Source organism: Sturnira hondurensis, unplaced genomic scaffold (genome assembly GCF_014824575.4).
Source record: "Sturnira hondurensis isolate 20B ecotype Veracruz unplaced genomic scaffold, ASM1482457v3 Scaffold0006413, whole genome shotgun sequence".
Classification (NCBI taxonomy): Eukaryota; Metazoa; Chordata; class Mammalia; order Chiroptera; family Phyllostomidae; genus Sturnira; species Sturnira hondurensis.
Window position 1 is genome coordinate 43885803 of NW_028079044.1, and position 19093 is coordinate 43904895.

General features: G+C 40.7%; 1 protein-coding gene across 2 annotated transcripts; it reads left to right on the plus strand.

Annotated features, from left to right (window-relative positions):
• The first annotated feature begins 467 nt into the window (after positions 1-467).
• Positions 468-18502, plus strand: SQLE (squalene epoxidase). Of its 2 annotated transcripts, none has more exons than XM_037048526.1 (12): positions 468-719; positions 904-1618; positions 4693-4945; positions 6235-6415; positions 7446-7542; positions 8403-8516; positions 8597-8768; positions 10653-10748; positions 14377-14519; positions 14943-15039; positions 16891-16978; positions 17994-18502. In XM_037048526.1, the coding sequence occupies exons 2-12, from the start codon at positions 1328-1330 to the stop codon at positions 18184-18186; spliced, it is 1725 nt and encodes a 574-aa protein (XP_036904421.1). In that variant the 5' UTR covers positions 468-719; positions 904-1327; the 3' UTR covers positions 18187-18502. The 2 variants fall into 2 exon arrangements, with proteins under 2 accessions (XP_036904421.1, XP_036904422.1); XM_037048527.1 differs by having other exon boundaries at positions 468-711.
• Positions 18503-19093: the final 591 nt, after the last annotated feature.

Below are 19093 nucleotides of genomic sequence, written 5' to 3' on the forward strand. Positions count from 1 at the left end.
ACTTTGAGTAACCCACAGTCAATAAAAGATGAGTGAACAGCATAGGTAATGTGTGCAAATCTTAATATATTCCTTGGTGCTGTGCTGCCCAGCTGGCAGTTAGCAGAGAGTTGCCCCACTGACTTATGTGAAAGACTGTACCACGAACCTACCCTCAGTAAACTAACCTGGTACCCAGGGCTAGGCCCCTTTCTCCGGAGCCACCAGGACCTCCCCAAACGCAGACCAAGCAGCCCCTCAGTCTCCACGCCTCCGCCCCACACCACGCAACATCGCCCTAGCGCCTCTCCGTATGTCACTGAGGGCCGCGCCAGCCGCGATTGGCCAAACGCGCCATAGCGCCACCTCGGCCCACCGCGTGTGTGCACCCTCATTGGTCCCGGGCAAAGGTGGGCGGGGTCCTCTCAGAAGGCGTTCCGGGCGGGGCGGGCCCGCTCTCTGGGGGCCCGCCCACTGGCCCCTCGCCTGTGTCCAGATCTCTGGTGGCTGAAGCGGGGCGGGCCGAGTAGGAGGCAGAAGACGTGGGACGGTTGCTCTGAGTACTGCCTGAGCGCCGCGGGAGAGATGCTGGGGAGGACGCCGCGGAGAGACTCCGCCTCGGTCCTCTGATGAGGGAAGCTGTGCAGAGACCTACATTCATCAGCGGGGAAACGAAGTCGCGGACTGGGAGGTCAGGCGGCGGTTGCATCCGGAGGTGCTGCGGCGGAGGAAGTATCGAGGTAGGGGCTGCCCTTCTCCGCCCGGAAGTCGGCAGGTTCCCTTTGACCGTGGGCTGCGTGGGTGGGGAGAGGAACCCGGCTGCGCGCGTGCAGGCCGTCGCTGTCGGAAGAGGCGGCCGAGTTTTTCGGGGCATTAAGATATTTCTTTCATCTCTCCCCCGCCCCGCCAATCTGTGCCCTGAAGGGGCACCTGCTGCTGGTGAGAGAGAACCATTTTACATCACGATGAACCGACGTCAGAATTGAAAACCCCGGCAACAATCACCAGGAAAAAAAGCGATCTTAGAAAGAAAGAAAGAGAAAAAGAAAAAAATGGATTGCCCGAAAGAGGGGAGAGTCTGAATCGGGAGCTGTTGGAGCTTTTGAAGTACTGCTTTCTAGGTCCTAACTGTTCCCCTCCAGACATTTTCATACTAACTGTATGATTTTCTAAATTAGCCTGCTTTGAACTGTGATCCGGTGACAGTGTGTTAACTGGAGCCGGGGAGGTTCCCGGTGCTGCTTCTGGAAACACATTTTGGGGACAATCTCCGACCATCAAAACCCTACAAGGAAAAAAAAAAAAGGAACTCAGCGTCGACCGGCGCCACCAAAGGGGCCTTTGAACCATGTGGACCTTTCTTGGCCTTGCCACTTTCACGTATTTCTACAAGAAATGCGGGGACTTCGTCACGTTGGCATACAAGGAGCTCCTGCTGTGCGTACTGGTGTTCCTGTCGCTGGGCCTGGTGCTGTCCTATCGCTGCCGCTCCCGAAGCGGGGCGCTGGCGAGGTGCGCGCCCAGTGGGCCCCTGCTCGCCGCCCTCTCGGGTGTCCTGTCGGCCTTGCCTTTGATTGGCTTCTTCTGGGCCAATCCCCCGCCTGGGGCCGAAAATAAAGAGCAGCTCCGGTCTGGGAAGGTAGGTTGAATTCCTGCTGGTCCAAGGAGTGGGTGTCTTGATTCAAAATGAGGACCGTGGCCACCCACATGCGGATTTTCCCCTTTAAGGGGAAAAGGGCAGCCGCTTAGATTCTCGGTATGGATTCTCATTGAGTTTTTTTGCCCCCCTAAAAAAAAGCCTTTGTTCCTTGGCATTCTCACTGGTGATTTAAAAACATTCCTTTCATTTAGCATAGGTTGAGCCAAGGCTAAAAGAAATCGATTTGATTCTGCAAGGTGAAATAAAATGTTAGAGTTTCATTTTGAAGGCAGGCAGAATCACTCGTGGTGATGGAAAGAAAACTTTTTAAATCCTTGGGTAAGGCTGCTGTTTGTACTTGGGAAGAAGGAAGCCTGCGGCAGGTAAGCCCGCTCCTGTCCAAACTTGACAGCTGTCTGGGGAAAGTGACAGAACAATTCGAAAAAGTGACAGGGTGAAAGTGCTCAGCATCTTACAGCCACAGACAGAACAGCTCCTCTTCCCACATCAGTGGGGCCTCGAGTAAATCAGTTAAGGGATGTCCTCTGTCCATCTGAAATGTATCCATATTTGTGAATCCGCACACCAAAAAGAGAAAGAAAAGGAAAATTACCGATTACAAGACTGAATTGTTCATTAAAAAAAGCCCAGGCCAACACTGTTAGGCTTAGTGGACATAAATCATTCAAAACAGGATTTTTTCATCTTCTTATGTTCAAAGTTAAAGTTTTTTTTTTTTTACTGACAACCCAAGAAGTTGACAGTAAGTAAATGAGCAATGTCCAGCATGCAGTCCCTTTTCCAGATCAACGGCAAGGGCTTCCGGTACCCGTGAGGTCATCGTGACCCTTCCAGGCAGCAGAGGAGGACAGTGAGGGAGATGGGGGGGAAAGGTGGTTGAGGCCTGTGGGACTTTTTCCCCAAGAGCACTGGAGGATTTTAAGCATGGGAGTATCAGTATTTGATTTTGACCTTTAAAAAAGACCATTCTAATTGCTGTTCGAAGAGTAGATTCTTCGAATCTACAAGACAGGAAGCAAGGCTATCAGGTAAGAGACTGCCCCACTGTCGACCAGGTGAGGGTGGATGGGGGCTTGGAGTCGGGGTGAGTGGCCGGCAAAGTCAGGGTTCTGGGTCCGCAGTCGTCACAGCACAGGTGAGCAAGGCTTACCGAAGAGAGGGACTTGGTCTAGAAGTCTCACCCTTTCCGGCAGTGAGACCTTTGGCAAATTAATCAGTTACCTCCTCTGTTAGATGGGGACACCAGCAGCCTTATCGATTTAATGCTTGCTCCATCATTGTCCAGTATAAATAGCAGCTATTAACCTTTGTCCAAAGGTAGAATGCATCTGTTAGGAGCCTTTGGAGTGGTGCTAAGTTCACTGTTATGGTGGGTGTGGGCTGGAGGAATGGGAGAGGAGGGAGGGTGAAGATTTGATTCTCAGTTTGAAATGTTTGACACCGTTGACTTGAGATAACTTCCCTTGGGGTCGGTGGGCAGGCACTTGTCTAGGCGGCAGGACTGACGTTACATCACGCTGTGCAGACCAGTCTTGGGGTGGGAGTGTTGGTTAGCAGCAGTCAATATTGGTTCCACTTTGAACGTGCCAGGCTTTCTGCTTTGTACTGAGTACTAAGTTCCCATTAGTGCTTCTCCGGACCAGGTTCTGACTTCCTCCAGAGTTCCCATTCCAGGATTGCCTGCATATGCTTAACAGGGAAACTCTCAGAAGAAAAACTGATAAATAATGGTTAAGAGACAAAAGGAGCTTATCTTTCTCTCAGAACAATAATTTAAATACACTCTGTTATTCTGGCCATTGAGAAATACTCTATTGATGGGAAGAGGAGACTATTGTCTTCCCCCAGTAAAGGACAAAAAGGTAATTTCTCTCAGAAAAACTATGAAAAAATGGAATAAACACGGCCCCACTCCATTATGGAAATATGGGAAGGCTGGGGGAATGTTAGGATCACAGAGAACTAAAGTTCTAAAGGGTTTATAGTGGTTCCTTTCCACCTGAAGTCTCTTTAATTAAAACCACTTCAAAATGGCATTCAGTTATACCTAAATACGTATGGGCAGAGAGCTCAAGGAAGATGGTTCCTTGCAATCCTCTGTCTGAACTATGTTCATATTTGTGAATCCACATGCCTCTCCCCAAAGATGAAAAGAAAAATTATTATGACATTGAATTGTTCATTAAAAAAAAAAAAACCAAACCAATGACTGTTATTCTCAGTGTGTATAAATCTCTCCAAACAGGACTTTTTCATCTTATGTCCAAAGTTAAAGTTTTTATTGTCAACCCAATTAGTGATAGGTTTAATGTTTGTCCTTGTTCGTAAATTGGAGGACCGACTTGACATCATCGACCAGGTTCTCTTAAAGTATCCGAATAGGGGAAGAAGGGTTAAAGTAAATGTGTTCTTATATGTTGCTGATTAAAATTGTGATCCCGTCAAGCTGCAAGGGACAATGAGTTAATCTTGTTGGAATTTTGTAGAGTTAAGTAATTCTCTGTTAGTACATGAGTAGCCAGGATTTGACAGTTTGTTACAGACAAGTGATTTTAGGTGAAGATAGACTTTTCAGATGACAATCCAGGAGGAGAAAATAAAGAAATAGTGTACATACATATCTGAATATCTGCAGATGAAGTCAAACTGGAAGTTGTAGGTGAGTTGCGTTTGGTAAATGCTCAGCGTATGTTTGAAGAATTGAATAATGATACAATTGTCTGTATAAGAACTCTGAAGCTATTTATAAACTTTTTAAATATTTGGCTTGGTGTGAATTTCTAAATATGTCTACATCACATCATTTTCTAAGTCCCATATTTGGAAAGAAAGATACACTTAATTTTGTTGGGTTATTAGAAATTTTTATTTCTCCAACCTTTTGATACTATTGGTTTTTACATATGACCAGGATTTAAAAACGTAATAGTTCACTTTGGTTTAGTAACGTTTAGAGTGTAGCTTTTGCTCAAGATGCAGAAGTCCAGTGTGTCTGTATAGTAGCATGATTTAAGGTTAACAACTCTGGGTACATACTTTTCTTTCTTGAACAGTGCGAAAAAGTAACCAGTATTCCAGAAGGCACCTTAGTAGGAGCAGCTGCCTCTACACCGATCTCTTCTCCAAATGACCCGGAAGTGATCATTGTGGGGTCTGGGGTACTTGGCTCTGCTTTGGCAGCAGTGCTCTCCAGAGACGGAAGAAAGGTGACAGTAATTGAGAGGGATTTGCGGGAGCCTGACAGGATAGTCGGAGAGTATCTGCAGCCGGGTGGTTATCGTGTGCTTCAAGACCTTGGTCTTGGAGGTAGGTTCATACTCGTTTTTAGGAGTTACGTGCTGTAAGTAAGCACTGTTCACTCTAGACTGTCTTATCTATCGCTGGTAAAAAGGTATTCCGTTGTATTTTCATTCATAAAAGTTCATCTACTCTAATTAAAAAGCATATCATAAAACTAACTTATTTTTATCTCAGCATAGATGTGTGATCTGTTTTTCTTTCATTGGAAGTGATTGAAATTATTTTTTGCCCTGCCTGGTGTGGCTCAGTGGATTGAACGCCAGCCTGCGATCCGAAAGGTCGCTGGTTGGATTCCTGGGCAGGACACAAGCCTGGGTTGTGGGCCAGGTCCCCCCAGTTGGGGACATGCAAGAGGCAACCTGATAGACATTTCTCTCACACATTGATGTTTTTCTCCCTCTCTTCCTCCCTCCCTTACACTCTCTCTAAACATAAATAAAAAATTAAATTAAAAAATTAAATTATTTTAATGTGCTTTATCTTAATATATTGTTTTTAATGTATTTGAACATATAGTGCATGATAATATGAATATACCTGTTAAATTCAATGTTTTCACTTAACCTCTGTGTATTTTTACTATTGTTAACCATTATTTAAAAATTATAATTGTAAGCCAATGAGTAACATTTTCTCAATGGATACTTCATAATGCACCTTACCTTTCTAACTTACATTACTATTTAGATTATTTTGTTTTTATTAGCAATAACACTATAGTGAACCTATTCTTGTGTATAACTTTAAAAATTATCTCTTTAGAGTGAATTTCTTAGATGAATTTTTAAAACTAAGATTATTACATCAATGGATGCTAACTTCTTCATGGTTCTTGATAATTATTGCTTTAGTTACTTTCTAAAGTGTTATAGTTTATAGCATGACCAATAATATAAATTTATCAATTTTATCTAATTTCACCAGCAGTTTTGATTGATTTGGTATCTTGTTTTAATTTTATTTCACTCATTTTTTTAAATCAAGGTTTGAACACTTTTCATGATTTGTTTAGTGTTCCTATATTGTTTAAAAGCCCATTATTATTGGGGTTTTAATATTTTTAATGTTTAAGTTTTATATATACATATTAATCTTTGGTTGTAAATGTGCTAATAAGATAATCATCTTCCAGAAGCATTAACATTTCTAAAATAGTTAAAGTAATGTCCAGCTCTCCAAATGGTATCATGCCTTTTTGAAGACTGATTCATTCCATGCCTCCATGTCGTCTTTGTGCCTAGTATAACTCTGGGCATACTAACAAAGTTGATTTTTTTGAACCAATTGTTTTGCAGATACAGTGGAAGGTATTGATGCCCAGGTAATGAATGGCTACATAATTCATGATGGGGAAAGCAAGTCAGTTGTTCACATTCCCTACCCTCTGTTAGAAAACAGTCAAGTGCAGAGTGGAAGAACCTTCCATCACGGAAGGTTCATCATGAGTCTCCGGAAGGCAGCAATGGCAGAGCCCAAGTAAGACTATGGCTGCAAATATATCATGTTAAAGAATTGCTACTTTTGTAAATGTCTGTGCGGTTAGCTATAAGCTAGACCATATGCCTTATGCTAAAAGAAACCTTAATTTAGAAGAGCGTTAAATCTTTCCAGTGCCTTTATTTATAGAGAATTTTTTTGGAATGACGTGGAACTATTGAGAATTTTCCTTTGACTAAATACTGTGATTTCAATGAGGTTGAATTTCGAGGATATAGTTGTTGTAACTAAGATGTAAGTCCACATGTGCCCATTTGGGAGTTTGGGTTTGGGACTTTGGTTCTTCCTACTAAAGGTCAGGACAGAGGCCTTAAAGGGAAAATCCTGGTTCCGTCCTTAGGAGGGACCTAGTCGGACAAGTCTGGCTTCTTTTCTTACTTACTTGTGCCTCTAGCCTTTCAACATTGGGATTGAGGGACCTTTAAATATGAGAACCCTGTGTCACTGGTGTAGACTTCAGTGTTGATGAAGTGAACTCGTCCTTAGGACTCGAAGGGTTTGATATCTATGGAAGTAGAATATGTTTATTGTAGAAAGTATGACACAATATAAAGAAGATTGAAAAAGTTATTCATGATCCTTCTCTGAATAACCACTCTGAATAGAATGAACCACTCTGAATAATTTGCTGGATAAACGTCAATTCTGTTTCCCCATCTGTGTATGAATTGGTTGGGGGTATGTTAACTTTTTGTGCACGTATTTTATTTTTTAGTGAATTGAGATAAAAATCTGAAGCTATTTTTAAAAATACTATGTAAGTCATTACCTTTTAAATTAATGTATAATTAATTTAAAAATTAGGTAATAAAACCCACATGTAATTCTAAAAACCATTATTGATGTTTTTACGTCGTCATTCCAGACAGTTCTCGGTGTACATGTGTATGCACCCACCTGCATGCTCGTTTACGTGTAAAAACTGGAGATGAGGGATAAGGAATTTATTATTCCTTATTTCTATTGCTCAAGTGTGCTACTATGAAATTTATTTCTGTTTACCTTTTAGTGCAAAGTTTATTGAGGGCATTGTGCTACAATTATTAGAAGAAGATGATGCTGTGGTTGGAGTTCAGTACAGGGACAAAGAAACCGGAGACATCAAGGTGAGATGGTATTTCCAGGGCTAGTTTCTCCTAAGAGATTGTTCTCTTTTTCTCCTTACTCCTTTAAAAAAAGCAGGCTCACCAAATTATTTTTCAACAAGAGGACTGAGTTCTTTGTAAGCCCTGTGCAACGGGATGGATTTCAGATTGTAAGACATTGTCTTTTAAATAAGAAAGGCAAAAGTGTGAGAATCTCAGGAAATAGTAGAAGAAAACAGCTTCCAGTATCTGCTTATGTCGGCCTAGCAACAGAAGAGAAAGAGGCAAAGGCTAATCTGTAGCTGCTTTCTTATCTGGAGATAAGAAAAATCTCCAAATTAAAAAAATTAAGTTTCAGTATGTCACTGAGGCTGCTCTGCGGGCTCACCACCTCCCATCATGAGAATTTGTACTCTCATGAGGGTGATTGCAGGTAATATGAATATGTACGTGCACCCACGTGAACAAAAATTTTTCAAAGGCTTAGCCACTGACTGAAGTACTATATAAAGTTAGGAAATTCTAGAATAAAAGAATTTGGCTAATCCTTGGAATTTGTCATGAGATTTCACCTTCTGTGGACTATGCCAGCTTTGCAGTTTTCTCCATTGTTTATCAAAGAGGAACTTAATCCCAGATGGTTTGAATGATGGAACTTGAAGGAAGGTGACCCTCAGAGACTCAGAGGGAGTGTCTGTAAAGGTTGGGCAGGCATTAACTGAAGCCCACGTAACAGCTTCTTCCATACCACTATTTTCAAATACTGTCTGTAATGTTACCCGGTAATATATTTAAATTTTTTCATGCACATTTTAAAAGAATGGTCTTTTCCTCTGTATTTTCTAAGCATTTGGTTGAATATTCTTTATCTTTTGTTGTAGGAACTCCATGCTCCATTGACTGTTGTCGCAGATGGAATTTTTTCCAAGTTCAGGAAAAACCTGATCTCTAATAAAGTTTCTATTACGTCTCATTTTGTCAGCTTACTGATGGAGGTATGGTAGGAGTATAATTGTAGAAAAAATAAAAGCAACTTGAAACTTGAAAATTATTAACATATTTTATTTTTTTCTAGAATGTACCACAATTTAAAGCAAATCATGCTGAACTTCTTTTAGCTAATCCAAGTCCAGTTATCACCTACCAGATTTCATCAAATAAAACTCGAGTACTTGTTGATGTTCGTGGAGATTTGCCAAGGAATTTAAGAGAATACATGGTTGAAAAAATTTACCCACAATTACCTGGTAGGAAATGAGATTTCACTCCCATTGTAATCTAAGTTTGAAAATGAATCTCACAAAAGGCTTTTCATCTCCAGTTGTCACTAAAGCTTTGTCTAAAATAGGCCAGAGATCAAGATTGGTGGGTGAAAAATGAGTCCGGCCAATCAGATACACTGAAGCCACACTATTTATTTAACACATAAGAAAAATCTCCAAATTAAAAAAATTAGTTTCAATATGTTACTTAAAACATCGTTTTCAGAATAATTATCAATGTTGACAAAATTGTAATACTTTTAAAAGTAGTCTGGATAATAATCTAAGGTCTGAATACTTGAAATATCTCTTACACTTAATTACTTAAACTTGTGGTAACGATAGCGACTACTTTTTGAATGTGCGCTATAATAAGAGGTGTTTTACAAGCATAATTTTATTGACTGTACACAACTATCATGTGGCATTGGTGTTATCATTCATCATCCCCGTTTTCTAGATGAGGGAACGACGATTCAGAGGTTCCTTAGGTTCTCCAAGCGTGATCTGTTAGTGAGTGAGTGGTACAGCGAGGGTGGAAACCAGGCCTGTGTGGCTCAGTCATTCCTGCCCTCAGAACCTGAGAGCTACAAGCAATCTAAGAGATAGTTTTAAGTTGAAGACACAAAGGCTTCATGAAATGTTAGGTATCTTTGTAAAAACCTAAAAATGACCTGGGTTTTTTAAATTTTTTGAAAGGGAAGGTGTAAGTAAAATGTGTAAAAAAAACTATTATGAATATGAGGACAGTGGAAGGTAAACCCTGTTTGCCAATTAATGATTATAGTAATAGGAAACTATCTTTGTATGAATTTGTTTGGTTTAAATGTGTTTCTTTCCAAGTTATTTTTAAAATGAGGTGTAAGCACTGTTTAAGAACAGAATATTAACAGAAATAAAGTGAAGAGAAAGTATACATGCATAAATTTAGATTTTGAATGATGTTTTTCAACATTTTACATTTTCATTCAGTTAAGCCATTTTTAAAGCTTTCTAATAGAAAAATGGGTTATGCATATTTAGGAAAAGGAGTGTCAGTTACCTGGTATTTTTAGCATTTTTTCTTTTACTATGGATTTTCTCCAGTTTACAGGTTAATTGGAGCATTCTACCCTGAAATCATGGAAGGAAACTATTTGTAGGTTTATATTAATGTTAGGTTACTGAAATTATACTCCTGGTAGAAATACAGTGGTTTCAACAAAGGCAGTCTGCTCCTGTATTCCCAGGGTACACTGGGAACTGTATGAAAAGGTTTCATTTTCTATAGGAAAATGAAAATATGAGTAGAAGCACAAAGTACCTAGAGATAAAACGAATCCAACCATTTCATTTTATGATGGTGAAAGTAAAACTCAGAAAGGTAGAGCTCTCTGCATCTTATCCTCTTTCTAGTGTATATCTCCTGCTGCTGCTTGTGAAATGGTAGGACAGGTCATCTGATATTACCAGATATGGCGGTGATAATAAATTGTTCAATATGACAGCTGCCAGTTAACATTTGGAAGAGAGGTGGGCGGTTTCTCCCTATATCATGTCATGTGAATTTGCTTCACTCTATGTTGTTTTAAAATTTATTTAGCTGCCTTTTTACTTTAATTTTCTCTTAGAATCCTTAGTCATTCCTTAGCACGAAAGACTAGGTGCCTAATAAACAATTTTACTGATAAAATAATTAGCTCTTGATTTAATCACAAGGGGATGTAAGTAACAGGTCATTTCAAAGAGAGCTTATGTGATCAAAACAAGGGGATGTAACAGTCATCACACATGTATAGTAGATATTTGTTTTTACTTGATAAGAAAGTGAGGTAATGAGAAGTTGAAACGTTATAAACCGTGTATTGGGTGGGGTGGGATTTATTGCAGATCACTTGAAAGAACCATTTCTAGAAGCGACTCAGAATTCTCATTTGAAGTCTATGCCAGCAAGCTTCCTTCCTCCTTCACCGGTGAACAAACGAGGTATTCATTTGTTGGGCTTCCTTTTATAAAGCGTACTCCAAATATTCAAATTTAATATTGCAAATGAAATATACATGGTTAAATTTATGCTGCTGGGAATAACATGTGGGACAGAATTGATTACTATACATTGACACATTACTAATATAAAAATTAGTGTTATGTTATCTTTATGTAATATTGAGGGTATATATAAGCCATTGTGCTAGTCCCTGGCAATGAGAGTTGCATACAGTTCTTGATCTAGAAGAGGCAGTTTTCTGGTTAGCGAGTATAGATGGATGATTCCAGACCACCGCTGACAGCTGCGACAAAACCCCACTTTCAGTACCGTGGACTCACCGGGAAGGGGTGTGCAGGCAGGGAGGGGAGCTTGTGAACTGGGAAGGGTGGTTGGGAACATTGGGGAAGATGTTGTTCAGGGAGTCAAGCTGGAGGTGGGGCTTGGAGAGTAAGTGGAATTCAGTAGGTGGACAGTGAGGTGAGGGATTTCTGAGTAGATGACGTAACACCTTCCGGGGCCTGGATGGCTGAGAAAAGGTTGCACTTTGAACTCAAGTGGTTTCCTATGGCTGGAGCACTGGATAGGTAGGTGTCAGAGTGGTGAAAAGGTAAGATGTTTATTTAAAGTTTAGTTTTAATCCTATAGAGACAATGGAGTTCATTGGAAAGTGTTTTAATAATAGCTTGGTTGGCATACTTCACAAACCATACAGTTCACCCACTTAGAGTACGCAGTTCACTAGTTTTAGTAGGTGTATGCAACCATCACCACGATCAATTTTAGGATATTTTTATCACCCCCAAAAGGAACCCTGTGCCCATAGCAGTCAACCCTCATTTTTTCCTGACCCGCAGCCCAAGGCACTGCTTTTTGTGTGTATAGATTTGCCTATTCTGACCATTTTCTACAAACGGAATCATATAATACTGACATGTGGTCCTTGGTTACTGGCTTCTTTGGGGTTCAGCCCTGTGGAACCATGTGTCAGTCCTTCGTTTGCTTCATTGGGGGTAGTACGACCGGCTAATAGTTCATGTGTGAATGTATTACATTTTGATTATCCACCAGCTGATAGACATTTGAATTATTTCCGTTTTTGGTTATTACAAACGATGCTACTGTGAACATTGGTGTATGAATTTTTGTGTGGACATGTTTTCATTTTTCTTGGGTCGACAGGTAGCATTGCTCGGTCATGTGGTGACTGTGTGCAACTCTGGGGAGTTGCCAGATTCCTGTTAGGGAATCCCGTTGGGGAATCCCATTTTACATTCTTGTTAGGTGTGTATGAGCGTTCTAATTTCTCCATATCCTTGGCAACACTTGTTACTGTCTGTTTGTTGCTCGTAGCCATCCTGGCAGGTGTGAAGTGATACCTCATTGTGGTTGTGATTTGTGTTTCTATGGACAAATGTCTATTCAGACTTTGTACATTTTTTAATTGGGCAAATTTAAAAATTTTTTTAGTTCCTTTTATTGTCTGTATATAAACCCCTTATCAGATACATGATTTGCAAAACTTTTATTCTTTGGGTTGTCTTTTCTCTTCCTTGAGAGTATCCATTAAAATTTTTAATTTTCATGAAGTCAGTTTATCTTTTTCTTTTGTTGCTTGTGCTTTTGATGTCGAATCTCGAAGGCTTTGCCCAGTCCAGTGTCACAAAGATTTACCCCTGTATTTTCTAAAAGTTTTATAGTTTTGGCTATTACATTTCAGTGTTTGATCTGTTTTGAGTTAAATTATGGTGTGAGGAAGGGGTCCCGCTTAATTTAAAGGGGGGCATCTACATGTCCAGCAGCATTTGTTGAAGAGTCTGTCATCTCCCATCGAAGTGTACTAACTACGCTTGTCGAAATCCATGAGTGTAAAAGTTTAGATGTTCAATAGTGTGTTGTAGTTTTTAGAGTTTAAGTTTTGTGTTCTGGTTGTCAAATTTATTCCTAAGTATTTTATTCCTCTCGAGGCTATTGTAAATGGGATTGTTTTCTTCATTTAGATTCTTCCTTGTAAAATTTTCATTGAGGTAGTGTCGTGATTAGATTTTTATTTTAGCGTAGCACTCTGACTTGTTGTGGAGGGAGGATGATCCAGAGGAACGTGCAGACCGAAGCTGACAGTAAGGCTGTGTAATTATTCCGTGGGAGTGGTATGGGAAGGCCCGAACTAGGGCCGTGGCAGTAAAAATGGAGTTGGGTAATATTCAGGATGCAGAATGCATGAAACCGAAGGAATAATTGGATATTGTAGCAAGGGAGGGTGAGGCATCTCGATGGATTCCGGGTTTCAGGCTTAGAAAATTTTGCCAACTATTTGCTGACATTGGAAATACAGGGGAGAGACTCCCTAAATTTAGGGAAGTGTGGGGAGAGGTGATGAGTTCACTCGTGGACACGTGGGTCTGAAGTGCTGAGGGACATATGAGTGGGGGCGTGTGGAGCAGCACTGGAAACAGGAGGGTGGGGCTCCGACGAGAGGGCTGAATGGAAGCTGTGGATACCCTTTGGTTCCAGAACAGGAAGAGGCCGTAGCTCACTATGGAAAAGCAGGTGTAAAACACCACCAGTCATCTAAGTGAGTTATAACGTAGGGCAGGATGAAGTCAGTGCCAGACCGATACGAACAGTGGGCTGTGGGAGCACAGCCCACAGGGACGGGAAGTGTCCATGGAGCGGAAGAAGGAAAGCTGGCTGCAGTTTGTGCATTTGTAGGGATAGTATCTGAGTAACACATACAATGTTATAATGTTTAGGAGCTCCCTTTTAAAAAACTACTATAGGTATACGTATTCTATAGTCATAAATGTATATTAAGGCATTACAGGAAAACAGTTATCCGTAATTCTGCCACCTTAACACTGACTCTCCCAGACAAACTTAAACAGAGGTTTTGTTTGAAACTTGCAGGTGCACCAGTCGACAATGGACCTGGACTCTTAGAGTCAGGCAGCCCAGTCGGGAGGTGCACCCAGAGTCCACCTGTGGAGCTTCCTGCTTCTGCAGCTGTGAAACGGGCTAATTTTCAGATTAGATTCAACCAAGGTTTACCCCCCTAAATTAACTTCAGGTGGTTTTGAGAACGTCTGCCCCACGCCTTTCAGCTGGAGCCACAGTGTGTCGGGGTAGAATCTTCCCAGGCCTCACTGTGGTTCCTTAGAATTAACTGTACAGGCATTTCTCTGTAGTATGCTGGCGGCGAAGACTGCTGTGAAATGTCAAAGGCCGCTTAATTTTTTCCCCTGTTGGAAGACTTGCTTGTAATGCCTAGATACCTGTGGGTTCTTTTATTTTATTTTTCTCTCATGAGAGAGGTCTCATAGATGTTTTGACACTGTTTGATTCCACCTTGGCTTTGCACGTGGGTTTCGTGGGGGCAGGGACCATACTCTTCCTCTCACTATATTCCCAGCATCTGGCGCACCTTAGGTGCCCACAAGCTATTGATTGAGTCAACTCTTGAATTTTTGCCTCAACAAATTTTAGTCATGATCTGTTCCCTTGTAGTTTCACAATATTATTTACTAACTCACCTGAATAGTATTTATAAATTAACAGTCTTTTTTTTTTTTTTTTTGGTCTCAAGTGATCCTCCAGAATGATGTCATAATCTAAATGATCTTTTTATAGGTGTCCTTCTTTTGGGAGACGCATACAATATCAGGCATCCTCTTACTGGAGGAGGAATGACCGTTGCTTTTAAAGATATAAAACTGTGGAGAAAATTGCTAAAGGAAATCCCTGACCTTTATGATGATGCAGCTATTTCCCAGGTAAGGTTGTCAGTTATTCTTTGGCCCCCAAAAATGTCTCAGAATAAGTTTCCTGATGGGGCCTCGATGGGGAGATCTGTACTTAGGAGCCCGATGCTGCCTGGTCCTTAGGCAATCCTGTGCCTGAAGAACCTGACTTGCAAGCTGGGAATCTTAAGAGAATTTCTCAATTTCTGTATTTGAATATTGGGTAACCCTGGATGGCATCGGCCACTTTGCTCATAGTGATTGTAAATTCAGCTTCAGAGTCACATAACCCATTGCTCTGAAGATTTTACTTGTTTGTTTTTTTGGTAAACCACAGGCATGATGACGTATAATGGACCTCAGGATCAATATCAGTCTGAGGGGATCATAAATATCAGTTGGTGCTTTCTTTTGTTCCTTCCTAACCATGCAGGAAGTGATCTTTTTCTCTTTTAGGCCAAAAAATCATTCTATTGGTCAAGAAAAGCATCTCATTCCTTTGTTGTGAATGTCCTTGCTCAGGCTCTGTATGAATTATTTTCTGCAACAGATGGTAAGTGCAGATTTAAAAAAAAAATAAATCTTACCGAATTGCAGGCCTTTAGCACAGGAACAGAACTTACTCACCAAAAAAATTAGTGATTAGGACAGAAACAGAAAAGTTTCCTGAGTTTGCTGACTCAAGTTGGTAGTCATTTTTAACTCCATGTGCGAGCACCACCATGTGCCTGTTAGACCCGGCACGGCCCTCCGTCAGACACCCTTACAAGCAGTGCCGCAGTGCCGCGTTGTTTTTAATTCCCTTGGTCCAAACTGGATTCTGCATAACCTTAGACGCATACAACCGTGATAGAGGATCTTTCCGGCCATGAATTGAAAGCTTCCAAAGTAGTTGTTCCTCTTTTTCTCCTGAACACTAGTTTCAGGTGTCCTCTCAAAGTGGTGTTTCATGAAATGAATGTGAGCTTCGGGTCACGTTTGGCCTTTGTCCCCTGTTGCAAGGCACAAGTAGCAGAATGCACCCACCTTTTGCGCATTTGAAGTCTTTCCATGCTTTTGTTTGTTTCCATGTTTACTGTAGAGAGGTGGTGGTCAGGCTGTTCACTGAGGAAAACGTGGCTCAGCAGAACCAGTGTTAGAACTGGAGGGAAGGGCGCACTGAGCCGCTTCCCAGGGACAGCGGTGCACGAGTCAGTTAATGACCCCAGACCTTTAGGTTCTGGTTTCTCCCTAAATAGAACTCAAATCCCATTACTTCACACACTCACAAAACAACTACTTCTAGGACCTACCTGAGGCTTTAGTGATCTGTGGTTTGGTGATCTGATTACAAAGTATGATGTAATACAAATGCCTTCTGTAGCTTCTATAACCATCCTTGTTAAAAAAAACAAAACCCAAAAAACTCATTGATGGTGATTTGCTAAACCTCTTGCTAACTGGTGAGGAAGTTAAATGGCTGATTGGGCAAGTAAAAACAAAAGAACTCAGTTATGAGTTTTTCTCTGCTCTTTAAAACTTTTCTAAGCTTTTGAGTTTCTTGACATTGTGAATTTGAATCTGTCAATAAAACAACAAAAGTTATGAAAGATTGGAGGAAGGAGTGCTTTACTGGAGTGTAAGTTTACCTATTATTGCATCTCATTTTATTGGTTGTAAAGAAAAATGTAGGCAGACCTGAAAAGAACATTGGTTCTAAACTAATTAAATAGCCCTGGTTGGTGCGGCTTAGTGGATTGGGAACCTGCCTGCAAACCAAAGGGTCGATGGTTCGATTCCCAGTCAGGGCATGTGCCTGGGTTGTGGGCCAGGTTCCCAGAGGGGGTGGTGAGCAAGAGGCAACCACACATTGATGTTTCTCTCCCTCCCTTCCTCCTTCCTTTTTGCATCTCTCTAAAAATAAATAAAATCTAAAAAAAAGCCACTTAAAAATAATAAAACAGGTGATTATACTATATTGTAAAGATTTAATGACTTTGAAAAGTGTAAAATACTTTTACATATCTCTATGAGGCATTATTTTTTATTATAGCTTATTGGGCATCTCACACAAGGCATTTGGTTTCCAGAATTGTGATTTTATAACAGAAAGTGTTTACAGAATATTTTGCGTCACTTAAAGAATTTACAACATAAACAAGGAAAGAGTTTAAACAACCCCGACTTCTGGGACCTACATTTTTGGTATAGTCATTTCTTAACAGAAAAGTTAATTCATACATATGTCACTGTCCATGTTGATTGTGGAATGTAAAAGAAATCTTGGTTGGTGAAATTCCAAGGCTAGATTTTTCAAAAAATTACAGGTTTGATATTTGTTGTATCTTCGTTTTTTTTGACATATCATTAGAACCCTAACATAAATGTATAAATAATTGAGAGTAATTTTAAAATTTTATTTTAGATTCTCTACGTCAACTGAGAAAAGCCTGCTTTTTGTATTTCAAACTTGGCGGAGAGTGTGTTGCTGGTCCCGCGGGGCTGCTGTCTGTGTAAGTTGACTCGGTGACACCAAGGAAACAGATGCTCCAACTTTTCTTAGGGCTCTCCCATTTAAGAACGACTGCCATTTTTTCTTAATGTGTTTTATAACGAGAGGCTCGTCATTTTATTCATTAGTGTGCAAACCAGAAGTTAGCCCAGATAAATGGAAAAAGGCAACATTTGGTCTGTGTTAGTTCCGAGAAACGGCGTAGATTGGAAGTGGGTGGTGGGTGAAGGTAAAATGCTCGATTAACAACACCTGATTAACACAGAGGCCTTTTTTGCATATGGGTTATAATCCACGTGATCTGAGCTAGGGGAGCCATGGATAATTCGAGAAATTTGTATTTAAAAATTAATTTGATTGAGCCATGCTGGGTGACTCAGTTGGAGCATCCTCCCATGCACCAAAAGCTTGTGGGTTCCATCCCCGATCAGGGCACATACCTAGGTTGTGGGTTTGATCCCTGGGTGAGGTGAGTACGGGAGGCAACCAGTTGATGTTTCTCATATCAATGCTTCTCTCTCTATCTCTCAAATCAATAAAAAAACATATCCTCTGGTGAGGATTAAAAAAAATTTGAAGTGCAGGGACTCAAGAAACTCGGTATTAATTTTGACAGGGCAGATGCTGTCTTTTTCTCATTCATCTGTATCTGAATGTCAGTGTTGCTCTCATTTGAAAGCCTTGGCTCCACTAGGCCAGGCCCTCCAGGTGCTTCATTCGCACTGGGATCGCAAGATCACCGAAAGAAACAGCTCTCAACATGTGACTTATGTAGACTAGACTACGCGGAGTGACTGAACTCTCTGATGGGTATATTCCAAGTAGTTTCTTGTAAAAAGAATTTTAAAAAGTTTGTTCCTGTCATCAAACTTAGCAGGCAGAAAGACACAAGCTTGTAAAGTCCTCGAAAATGTAGAATGTATTTAGCTTTATAGATACTACACATAATAGAAACTTTTTTACAGTAAATTTGATTTCAGTTTTATCAATATATGTTGTGTTTTTTTCTTTTACAGACTGTCTCCTAACCCTCTAGTTTTAATTGGACACTTCTTTGCTATTGCAATCTATGCCTCATATTTTTGTTTTAAATCGGAACCTTGGATTACAAAACCCCGAGCCATTTTCAGCAGTGGTGCTTTATTGTACAAAGCGTGTTCTGTGATATTTCCTCTAATTTACTTGGAAATGAAGTGCTTGGTTCATTAAGCTTAAAGGGGGACCATTCATGAGTGAATATTTGGAACTCACCAAGTCTGAGAGACGTTTTGAAGAGGATTTAAGCAGCAAGTGCTATACCATTTGTAAAGTGGAAACTCTTGGACCAGGGTCGGGATGAATTTGTTTTTGAAGTTATTTGTACATAAACATGTAAATATATACTTTAATTTTCAATTTAAAATGAACGGTCAAATAAGATAGTTTAAAAGAAATGATTGTTACCATAAGTTAGTGCTCAAACTGAGAACAGTTCTGCATTCAGTATCTGGAATGAGCGGACACACAAATAAAACAAAGAACGAGGCCTCCTGTCTTTTTTGCTTTTTGCTCTGGACCTTCTGTAGTTTCAGGATAACAGAAAAGAGAACCATGGCGGGATGCAAAACGCAGGGGAAACCTGTCCCCTGACTTCAGGGAAATTTGCCTTAAATTTCTGGACCTAATTTTCCACGTCTGTCCAGTGACGCAAGCTGGTAAGGTTCTTTTCTGAGTTCTGTGAAAATATCACACATTCATACAAGAAGGCAATCAAGGGCTTTTCAGTCTCTTAGGATTTGAGGCTTTCTGAAAAATAACTTGTCATAACGTCAAGAAATGGAAAGGAACCTACGAAACCAGCCAGCCCTGACTCCAGATGATGCTGAGGGGCCAGCTGGGGCCCGAGGCCAGCTGGTGGCAGAACCTGCACTCACACTTCGCCTCCTGATAACAGATGGATGCTTTTTCCCCTGCAACTTGCTAAATGACTTTTAAGCAGGTTTCCGTTTCTTTCTTTCATCTTGTTCCTCTATGGAGGAGCACGGGGCTAAAACATCTCTACTGCTCTTTTCCAGTTGCCACAATAGGAGACAGTCCCCCTAAGGGCAATTCCATGGAGAAGTGATTTAGGATTTGT